The sequence below is a fragment of the Salvia splendens genome, chromosome 18, assembly GCF_004379255.2.
Source record: "Salvia splendens isolate huo1 chromosome 18, SspV2, whole genome shotgun sequence".
NCBI classification, from domain to species: domain Eukaryota; kingdom Viridiplantae; phylum Streptophyta; class Magnoliopsida; order Lamiales; family Lamiaceae; genus Salvia; species Salvia splendens.
Window position 1 is genome coordinate 15554860 of NC_056049.1, and position 11743 is coordinate 15566602.

General features: G+C 42.3%; 1 protein-coding gene across 1 annotated transcript; it reads left to right on the plus strand.

Annotated features, from left to right (window-relative positions):
- Nucleotides 1-9422: 9422 nt before the first annotated feature.
- Nucleotides 9423-10283, plus strand: LOC121776790. The gene has a single exon (XM_042173955.1). It carries the CDS (start codon nucleotides 9423-9425, stop codon nucleotides 10281-10283), a length of 861 nt encoding a protein of 286 aa, XP_042029889.1.
- Nucleotides 10284-11743: the final 1460 nt, after the last annotated feature.

An 11743-nucleotide genomic window follows, 5' to 3' on the forward strand; every position in this document is an offset into this window, starting at 1 on the left:
TGCAGATTGGGCCGAATGCATAGACACTAGAAGATCCATCTCTGGTTTTTGCCTATTTCTTGGCACATCTCTGATTTCTTGGAGATCGAAGAAGCAGCATACTGTGTCTAAATCTTCGGTTGAGGCTGAATATAGGGCGATGGCTCTTGCTTGCTGTGAAGTCGTGTGGATTGTGGCCTTGCTCAAGGACTTTGGTTTGGAAGTAAAGAAACCAGTCCCTTTGTATTGTGACAGCCAAGCTGCTGTTCACATCAGTACCAACCCTATATTCCACGAACGCACGAAACACATTGAAATTGACTGCCACATAGGGGCTATTTTTCCTTTTATCAATCATGTTTATCAATCCCACCAAATACCTAATATTCTTTTCGCATGGTTAAACAACTTATGTTAGAACTAACTAACTAACTATTCAATAACAAAAGAAAAAGAAATTAAATCTCCTTTAAGTTAGGTTCGTATTGAACTCCGGATTTTTTAATCCACCCATCATCGACGTATATTACGGACCCGGTCCAAGTCTTCGCTATTTCCAATGTGATTTTCCGTATACCCGGCCACGTAACGCGGTTCTTTGTCTCGGAACCCGGTCCCGTGTTCTCGTACTCGCCATAGTAACACGTGTTAAGGCCGAGCTTCCCGATCCACGTCGACCACCCGACCGGGTTTATGAAATTGTCAATTTCCGTGTGCATGATCATGGTCCGCGAGTACGGTTTCCACGGGTGGCCAAGGTACGACCGATCCAGACGGTTGCGCTTCCAGAAGCGCCGGTTCAGCCGTTATGTGTCCGTTTTGGACGACGAAAACGCTGTTGCTATTGGAGTCGTTGCGGCCTTGTGCGAAAACCACGGACTCTCGGTTCGCACCGGGCGTATGGGCTACGAAGGTGGAATTTTGGAAAAGGGCGAGTGCGTCCCCGAAGACGAAGTCGGTGGTGCCGGTGATGGTGCAGTTGCTATAGAATTGGCGGTATGCGTCGGCACAAAGACTGCTTTGATACCCATCAATCTTGACGTTGTAAAATATTGCCCTATCGCCGGAGACGCGCAGTGCCAGGGCTTGATATCCCTCGACGCCGGCCCTATTTTCAAATCCAATGTCCTTGGCTATGAAATCTTCTGAGTTTACATCTGCAAGAAATCATTGAAATTTTTAAGTTTATCTATAATAGATAATGGTAAAATTTTAAGTATTGTTATTACTCCCTCTAGACTTATTAGTTTCATTTTTCGTCACACAAAGTTTGTTATATTTCACTTTTATCATATTATTTGGTAGTGGATCCTACATTACACTAACCTAATCCCCCTCACACTTTATTAGTATAATACTCCTTCTGTCCTATTCAAGATGACCATCTTTCCTTTTTTGTTTGTCCCAATCAAGATGATCACTTTCCAATTTTGAAAATAACCTCCTCTCTCATCTCTTCTCATTAAAATAACCTCCAATTCAGTAAGGTATGCCGTATCTATTTACCCCTATATAAAAGCAGAACTCACATTCTACTAACTTATTCTCCATCACATTTTATTATATAATTAATATATAAAAATAAGACTCACATTCTACTAACTTTTTTAACTCACTTTCTATTATATTTTTTAAAACTTATGATAGGTCAAAAAATTGTCAAATTTTAAAAGAAGGATGGAATAATGTATTTTCACTTTAGACACTATCTTGGAACATATTGCGTCTTACAGGTTGCAAATTGTATAAACCATCTCTAATGGTATTCTAAAATTCAAAATTAAGTGGGCAATTAGTTTCAATATTACTCACAATCAATCTCATTTTTGATTTGTCAATAAAATATACCCACATTTTGCTTTTCCATAAAACAAATCAAATTATTCTTTCAAATTTTGTAATAAAGAAGGTAATTGTTAGAGTTTTGTATTCTAAAAATCACCTTTGAGTGATTGAATATTTTAATAACTCTATTTTAATTTTCAAGGAATAAAACAGTTTATTTTTGTCATAATGTTGTTATGTTTTACATTTAATGGTTATTTTATTACAAGTTTAAATGTATAAGAAACTTAACAAAGTCTAAGTCTTTGGTTTAGTAGACCGGTTGTGGGCGTCGTCCACTTTAAGGTAACACAGTCAATTCCAAACAAAGAAAAAGACGAATTTCACAACCTAGATATGCTTTGACTACCTATCGAGAAAGGTTGCAATGTCAGTCCGATTGTTTCTAAGCCTTAGTGAAATAAGATGACATTGGTGTGGTATAGCACTGAACGGATCTAACAACAAGATATGTTTTTATGCTATCTACTGAAAGACGAGGTCTTGATGAATAAGTATTTCTTAATCTATATACGTTAGCATTGAGCATACGATATTGATTATGCACTACTTTGACTTATCAAATGATGCGGGTTTTTCGTAACCCAATAAGCCTGATATATTGGGTGGTGGTGATTAATATCTAGCGGTGCTAGGACTGCTATTATGTAGAAACGCACGCGAGGGGAGTCTCGTTTGATAATGTCCTCAAGAGGAGCGTGAAACAAGGTTTTATTATTCAGAAACTAGCTGGTTGGAGTTTGACTACTCTATGAATAATAAACAAGGGTTTCATGCTAAGTCCACTCTTGGAATTAATAACAAGTTAATTAATTTTCGTCCATAGCAGACAATAATTAATTAATGGATATTTCTATCTTAAGTGCGAGAAATAAACATTTAATTTAAAATGGAAACCCGGATTACTCGTAATTTCGGATTTGGATGGACAGTGCAATATTATTTCTGTAGTGGCTGCAAATAATATTCCAATATAAGCTTATATTAAATCGTGGGTTCAATTTAATTAGTCTTAAGCTAATTGGGGGAGGCCATATCTAAAACCTTCTATAGATCCCTGTCTGGGCCCAATATGAACTAAATATAAATAGGAGAATAAAAGAGAGACAGAATGACATAAGAGATAGTATTTTATTTGAAATTTTCGTCCAACACACACAGTGTATGGATCGAATTTTTCAGCTCTCCTCCGTGAGAATTTCTGTCTTCTTTATTCGAGTCCTAGTGTTCTGGTGAGATCAGCCCACACTGATATCGGAATACGGTTCGGGAACTAGTCAGAAGATCCGTGGTCGAGTATTGAAGATCGACACAAGGAGAAGTAGCAAGCCATCCGTGATTCTTTGGAGAATTAAGAAGGTACAACTTCAGCTCCATAGAAAAGCATGTTTTAGGTTTCAATTAATCAAAAACATATCTTAATTCAAGTTATGATCATGATACATGTGATAATTGCGCGAATAGAATTTGTCTATATAATCTGCTAAATAGATCTAGTTCTCTGATTTATTCATGCTCCCGCTTCTAAACCCCATAAATTGGTATCAGAGCCAATTTTTGGCTCTGATTATTTGGATTTAAACTTCACGAAATTCGTGTATGCATGTGTTATTTGATTTCGTAGCATGTTCTTGTATTTAGTTGTTATTTATGCATGATGAACTCAAGACCTATCGAATCAAAGAAATTGAATTGTTCGAACATACGAGACGTGTGATCCGTCGGCGCTTGCGCCATGACGGATCGCACTATGTATGATCGGAGTAAGGGTCGTCGATGTAGTGGGAGCAATGGAGGTTATCAAGTGGCGACGCGCGAACGAGCGAGGGCTCATGCGCTCCGCCGGCTAGACCGCAAAACCCTAGTGCCTCAGGTAGCTGTGTGCGACAGTGAGAGCTGGAGGAGACGCGACTGCTCGTCCAAGAGCAGCGCGAGGTCACCACCGGAAGCCCCTAACCCTAAGCGGAAGATCGAGTCGGGGCTCCAGCAGCTGGCCGATAGTGACGCGCCTCATCACGCAACGTCGGCCGGAGCAGTGGGAGCAGCCGGAGTCGGGGCCGAGAGCAGCGACGCCTGTGCGCGAGCTGCTGGCCAGGAGCTCCAGCACCGAGGCTCGATGCCTGGTGCGGCGAATGGCCGAGAACAGGCACGCATCACTCGTACCGATGGCCGAGAGTCGTGTGTGCATCATATTCCATCGGTGAACTCGTCGGATGTTCGTCGTTCATCGTTCGTGTGAACCTCGATCGACGAGATAACTATGATGGAATATTTTAATGATTATTTAATTCTCTAATTAAAAGATATCATTAAAATAATATTATTTAATGGTAATAAAATATTTTGGAAAGATTTCCCTATATTTTAGGAATATATTTATTGACTATATCTATGGAAATAAATATATTCTTTTTATTCCTAGATGGATATGGACAAGAATAATTTAATAGTTTCCTAAATATTATATATCTAGAATCCTAATTAGGATATATATATAGGACTACATTAAATAATTTAATTATTTCTCTTCCTAATATTGAACAAGGAATTAATTAGAATTTAATTTTTCATGTCCGTCCAAGATTTAAATAATTCATTTTATTTTAGATATATCTTATAGAAGACATGAATAAGAATTAAATTCTTGCCAATTAAGTTTAAACTTCCTTAAGTAAGATGATAAAAGATAATAAGGTTTTAATTATCCAGAAATTAAATGCCAACATAATGTAATTAAGCCTTTTTACTGCCTTAAGGCTTAGGATAATTAATGAAAACCATAACCAAAATATCCAAGTGATAATTACGAACTAAGTTTGTATATGGTCTCCATCGATTGTTCTGCAACTGTTATGAAGCTTGTTTCTAATATTATCGCCACTCATGCTGTGGGGACAATAATCCTAAGACACAACGAGTTCATATGGGCGGACTTCTCAATATAAATTGTCTGAACTAGAAAGTGGTTTCTAATATTATCGCCACCCATGCTATGGGGACAACAATCCTAAGAAATTACAAGCTTCAGAAGTTCAAACGAAATTTATGAGATAGCTTGATTTTGTTATCAACACATGAGCATTGTTATGGGAATGTATTGTAGAAATAAAATTATGTAATGCTAAATCTGATGGTCGTGCTTAGGCAATATTTGGCGGCCATGCCATGCTGTGGTCTCTGGACTATTCGTCGGTGTCGTGACTAGGAAAAATATTAAAATTTTAATGCGTATTTACCTCTGCTTGAGGGTACAAAATTTTAATTTTACAGTTGTAAGATTTTGAAAAGTTTTATGGTTAATCTATTCAATATTCTTAAATAAGTTTATGACAAAAGGAATAAATATTATGTTTTGCAGTGCAACTTAAATCGTCAAGATGCCGTTCAATTCTCTTTCTGCAATACTAAAAGAAAACAAACTCGAAGGGCAAAATTACATTGAATGGAATCAAAAGTAGGACATCGTTCTCATAGCCGAAGAGTACAAGTTTGTGCTCACTACTCCTCAGCCACCAGTACCGGCGGCTAATGCTGCAGCAGTGGTACGTGAGGCACATAGAAAGTGGCGTAAGGCTAATGAGATGACTAAGTGTTATATGTTGGCCTCCATGTCAACAGTGCTTAAGCATCAGCATGCAGCCATGGCGACTGCCACCGAGATTATGCAGAACCTCACAAATCGTTTTGGTACTCAGAATCGAACGGCCAAGTCTCAGGCCTTTCGGAGTATCATGTCGAAGACAATGAAGGAGGGCTCTCTGTGAGGGATCACGTCCTTGAGATGATGAGTCACCTTAATAAAATTGAGGTGTTGGGAGGGACAATCGATCCCGTGTCCCAGGTTACCATTATCCTTCAAAGTCTTCCCCCTAGCTTTCAGCAGTTCAAGCTCAACTTCGAGATGAACAAAAGGAATTACACCTTGGCTGAATTGCTGATTGAACTTCAGTCGGCAGAGGAAAGAAGAAAGTGCCGAACTAGGTTGTTGCCAAGAATGCTAAGGGAAAGAAAAAGAGGAAGGATAACTCGAAGCCTAGTGGAAAGTGTTTCAAGTGTGGAGAGAAGGGGCATTCGAAGCCAGACTGTCCTAAAAAGGGCAAGGCTACAGGTATGCACCAAGCTCTAGTAGTTGAATCATGTTTGACTTCAACATCAATTTATACTTGGGTTATTGACACTGGAGCCACTGATCATATTTGTTTTGATCCTAACTTAATGCAGGAGACAAGACGGCTATATGATCGTGAGATCGAAGTCTAGCTGGGCGATGCTACTAAAGTGGCAGCCGTTGTAGCGGGAGACGTTTATTTAAGTTTTAGTAGTGATAGATTCTTAATTTTGAAGAATGTTTTGTTGATACCTTCTTTTAGAAGAAATTTAATTTCAGTTTCTAAATTGGTTTTTGATGGATATTCAATTTCTTTTAATGACAATTGTGTTTTTAAGAAATATGGTTCTTATATCTGTTGTCGTATCATGGAAAACAATATGTACACAATCGCTTCTACTCAGTTTAACAAACGTAAATCAGAACTCATTACAACATTGAAATTTTCTCAAAAGAGAAAAGAACCTTCAAGTTTAATGAACGCAACGTACTTATGGCACCTTAGACTTGGTCGTTTGATAAGGCCTATTTCATGCATCGGTTTAGGGGTAAAATGTATGCTACTTGATCAGTTTATCGCGCAAAACGAGTGTTAATTGTGCAGGAATGCTACTTGACCAAAGGCAACAAGGCCAAACTGATCAAGCTGGCACAGAAGGCGAAAAAGGCCAAAAACTGGGTGGGTTGATTAAGGAGGTGATCAAGCAGTTAGCCGGGGGACCACTGCATTCTAGAAGGAAGACACATGAGGCTGATGCGCTGGAAGGCGAATCCTCATTCTGTTATTGAAGAACCACAACATTCTAGAAGAAGAACACGTATCAATTGATGAGGCGCGCGATCCCAGCAAGGACGAATATTCACTGCCAAAGTTGTTATCATAGTTGGAGGTTGTGTGAGGAACTTATAAATAGAGGATGCGGCGCCATAATAAGGATCTTCATCTTCTTCGGCATCTTTTTCCTTCTCCTCCGTTTTAGTTTAGTTTTCCGCCTGTTTCCTGGTTCCAAATTCTTCCCTAGTTCCAAAATAGCCTAGTTAAATAGTAGAAATGGTCAGTTAGAAAGAGAGCGACCGAAGGGAGCGGGACAGAGAAATCAATATCTGGTCGGCACCGTCTCAAGTGTCCGACCGAGGACTTCTCGGCTTATTTCGCTCTCTTACTTTCTTGTTTTCTGAACTTGTTAGCTTAGTTAAATTTCATTTGTTTCGTAGTTAAAGACTCTTGCTTGTATTCCACACTCTCCAGTTCTATGTTTGAAATCTTTTATAAAAATCGAAGTTATTTTATTTCCGGCATCTTGTTTACTATTCCAGCTAGTTTCGCTTTAAAATCCCAGATCAAGTGTTTGAATCTTTATTATGTTGAATGAAAGAATGGTTCGTAGTCTCATAGCATGATTAGGTAGTTAAGTCATTGTTCTAGTCTGCAGTTTACTTGGTCCGTTATATGTTGTTTGCATGATAAGTCCCTTGATCAAGTAGTTAGTTTATATTCTGCCTAGCGTAATCCAGTAGTTTAAAAACTCCAACTTAAAGCGTGGCAGCAGCCGACCCTTGTTCACTATTCACACACTCAATGCACCAGTTTCTCTGTGGGATCAACCCCGTACTTGCCGCTTTACTGTTAAAGTAGTGAATGTTTGGGAGTTATAAATGTTTTCGTGAAAGAGAGAGCGCCTTGATCAAGTGGCAACGACTATTGCAAACTGATCCACCCGGTTCAGTTATCTTCACATATAACATGATCCATCTGCGCGAAATCTCCCCTTCGCCAAATGGCGCCGTTGCCGGGGAAGCATGGTGTTATTACATGGATGTGTTTAGTGCACAGGTGTAAATAGTTTTATTTCCTTCTTTTCTAATTTATTTTTCTTTCCTTTTATGAGAAGGTACCACCGCGGGATACTGGAATCATCCTCTCATCTATAGAAACACAAATGCTCAGTGGCGAGTTCAGGAGGCCGGTGTAGTAACCACTCGTTACAGAGCCACGTTAGAAGCAGCAGCCGCAGAACAACTGACAAGTGCGGAAGAGGGAGAACAGACCATGACGCCTAAACCATCACTACTCGAGGAAGCAGAAAAGTAGATGGCCGTCGTAGACAACGATTGGGGAATTGGCTCTTTACACGCTCATGACGAGAAGGAGCCCACTCATGCCATCACAGTTACCCCAGGGATATGGGCAATCGTAATAAAATTGGGGGTGCTCGCAGTGTTATCAAATTTCTATGGACTCTCGAAGGAATGCCCTTATGCCTTTTTGGAGGAATTTTGCAGATATTGTGACATTCAACTAGTACCACCTGGATCCACGTCAGAAGATTATAGGCTCAAGACGATACCCTTTGTTTTGGAAGGTGATGCAAGAATCTGGTTGAGAAGGCTGCCAGAAGGCTCGATTAGAACCTGGGCCGAGTTCCGCATGATCTTCCTGGACCACTTCTTCCCAACATCAAAGACAAGTGCCTTGTAGAGAGAAATTACAGAGGCGAGGCAGGGGTATGATGAGCCTCTGTACCAGTATTGTGATAGATTTCAGGGGCTACTTCAAGCATGCCCTAACTATAAGATGGGAGATTGGGAGGTCTACTCAACTTTCTATGGCGGACTCACGGTGGACAGCGAAAACGATCTCAACTTAGCAGCCCAAGGGGATTTCTCAAAATCCCCATTCAGTCTAGTGAAGAGTATTCTGGAGAGGCTAATCGAAGCCAAGATATCATACGAAACTTCCCGCGGCCAGTACAGACGGGGAGCGGTGCATGCAGCAGAGGCACGTAGTGACGAGAAGCTGGAGGCTCGATTCGAGTAGATGGAGAAGAATCTGCTAGAGGCAGTAGAGAAGTCCAGAGCGCCTTCACCGCCTGCACCCAAGGAGAAGCCATATGTGCAACCACCGCCGGAGGAGCACCATTACTATTATTGCGAGTTTCCTCCAGAAGCGGAACTGCAAACTCAGGTGAATGCCGTCGGCCATTGGAACCCAAATGGCAACTGGATCCAGGGAACACAGAGGGATGCTCCGTGGAGAGATCATCCCAATTTCAGGTGGAGTGATCAGAACCAAAGCCAACCGCCTCAACCATCCACGCAACAAATACAACCCTTCGAGGGGCAGCCCAATTGGCCCGCTCGAAATCAAGAGAGACCACATAATGGAGGAAACAAGATGCAAGGAGGTCAAGCGAACTGGTCCAGTGGAGGACAGCCTAACTGGTCAGGCAGACAGCAGGAATGTAACTGGGGATACAAACACCAAGGCTCCCAGTCGAGCAACTATGGGAGACAACCGAACAACCAGGTGGTGAGCTATGTCCCACCACATCAAAGAGGCAACCAACATTACTCCTAAGGGAATCAACAACACAATCAGCCACCATACCAGCCAGAGCACTATGGGCCGTCCGACTACCCTCAGCCCAACCACTGTGGGGGACCATCAAATCAAAGATATAACCGGCACCCTAATGAAGGTCAGGGAGAAATGATGGATCTGCACCATCCTAATGATGCGATACGTGAGATTCAGGAGGCTCAGAAGGAGCAGAGGGCAGCGCTGGACATGCTTACAAAGCAATTATCTCAAGTCGCCATGTCGCTAGGAGAGCTGAGAGGAAACGAAGGGAAAATCCCTGCCACGATGCAGCAGCCTGGGCACGAGAAATTAGGGAAGGTATACCAGAGCCCCAGCCCACCTGCGGTACCACTAGTATCTATGCCTGGATCGAGCCAAGAAGAAGAAGGAGAGTCCAGTTCCCTTGATCGACCCAAAAGAAGAGACAAAGGGAAAGAGAAAATGGGCGGCGAAACCTCAGGAGAAGGTCAAGGAGAAGAAGCTGAGAAGGTCAAACCATACCCATACCGCGGAATGGTCACCAGGAAGAGAGATGCCATGATCGATGTGGCCAGTCTATTTAAAGACGTGGAAGTCAAGGTGCCACTCTTGACGGCATTAAAGATGCCCCCAATCAGCAAATTCTTTAAGGACTACCTGGCGGGCAATGTAAATGAAGAAGGGAGAATTATTACAGAAGAGGATGTCTCCGCAGTGATCCAGCGGAGCGACCTCCCATCAAAGAAAACCGACCCAGGGATGTTCACGCTCCCGATTTCAATTGGGGATATTCAAGTGGAGCACGCAATGTGCGATTTAGGGGCATCCATCAATGTTCTGCCGTATGCTATCTACAAAAAGCTGGAAGAGGCCAAGCTCGTCGATACTGATATCATGATACAGCTGGCCGACAGATCTTGCATTCACCCGGAGGGGATTCTTGAAGATGTAATAGTGAAGGTGGACAATTTTCTGTACCCAACCGACTTCTTCGTCATCAAGATGACATAGCCAGCAGCGAAGGAGTCCAGCGAAGTTCTAATAGGAAGACCGTTCGTGTCTACGGCGAGCACTATAATAGACGTCCGTAATGGGACGATCAATTTGGATTTCAACGGAGAGCAATTCACGTTCAACATTGACGAAGCAATGAAGAGGCCGACAAATAGTGAAAACGTGTATTCAGTGGATGTGACTGAGTCGCTGGTACAGGAGTATCTGGAGGAGGAGTTCTTACAAAGGCAGTTCACAGACTCCACCATGTATGAAGAAGTTGAGAGAGAAGTTTCCGAATGGTATGAAGCCATGAACGTCGGTGAAATGGATGATCAAGCCATCGCAAAAGTGGTGATGGATTTCTGCGAGCGACCGCGACCAGCTATGTCAAGCGGAATCGCTTAAGTGTCTAGCCACGAGAAGCTGCCTGATCAAGGCATGCCACTGAGAAGAGAAACGGAATAAAATCCTCTGCCTACTAAAGTGCCGAAACCCGCGATGGAATTGAAGCCACTTCCAGCACATTTAAAGTACGCCTATCTGGGGGAGGACGAAACAAAGCCCATTATCATCAACAGTCAGTTGATCCAGGGGCAGGAGGATAAATTGCTGGAAGTGCCGAGGCAAAACGAAAAGGCAATCGGGTGGAAGCTGACGGATCTGGTGGGCATCAGCCCAGATTTATGCATGCACCACATCAGGTTGGAAGAGGGAGCTAAACCACACCGTGACCAGCAACGCAAACTCAACCCCAACATGAGGGAAGAGGTACTCAAGGAGATTGTCAAGTTGGTCTCCATAGACATTATCTACTCCATCCCTGATAGCAACTGGGTCAGTCCAGTACATATGGTGCCGAAGAAGGGTGGAATCCAAGTTGTAAAGAACGAGAAGAATGAGCTGATTCAGACACGACCAGTCACTGGGTGGAGGATGTGTATTGATTACAGGAAGCTGAACGCGGCCACAAAGAAAGATCAAAAAAAGACCACCTTCACATGCCCAGAGGATCATTGACCAGATGCTTGAGAAATTAGCCGGGAAGCAATACTTCAGTTTCCTCGATGGGTACAATGGCTACTTTCAGATCGCGGTGTCCAGAGGATCAAAAAAAGACCACCTTCACATGCCCTTTTACTACCTACGCCTACAGAAGAATGCCATTTGGCCTGTGCAATGCCCTATGCACCTTCCAAAGATGCATGGTGAGCATTTTTTCTGATTTATTGGAGGATTGCATAGAGATCTTCATGGACGATTTTACCGTCTACGGAGACACATTTGATCAAGGGCTACATAGCCTAAACAGAGTGCTAGAGAGGTGCCGGCAGAAGGACCTGGTCTTAAACTTTGAGAAGTGTCATTTCATGGTCACAGAAGGCATAGTCCTAGGCCACGTGGTGTCAAGCAGAGGAATAGAAGCGGATCAAGCCAAAGAGGCAGTCATCGCGAAACTCCCATACCCCACCAATCAG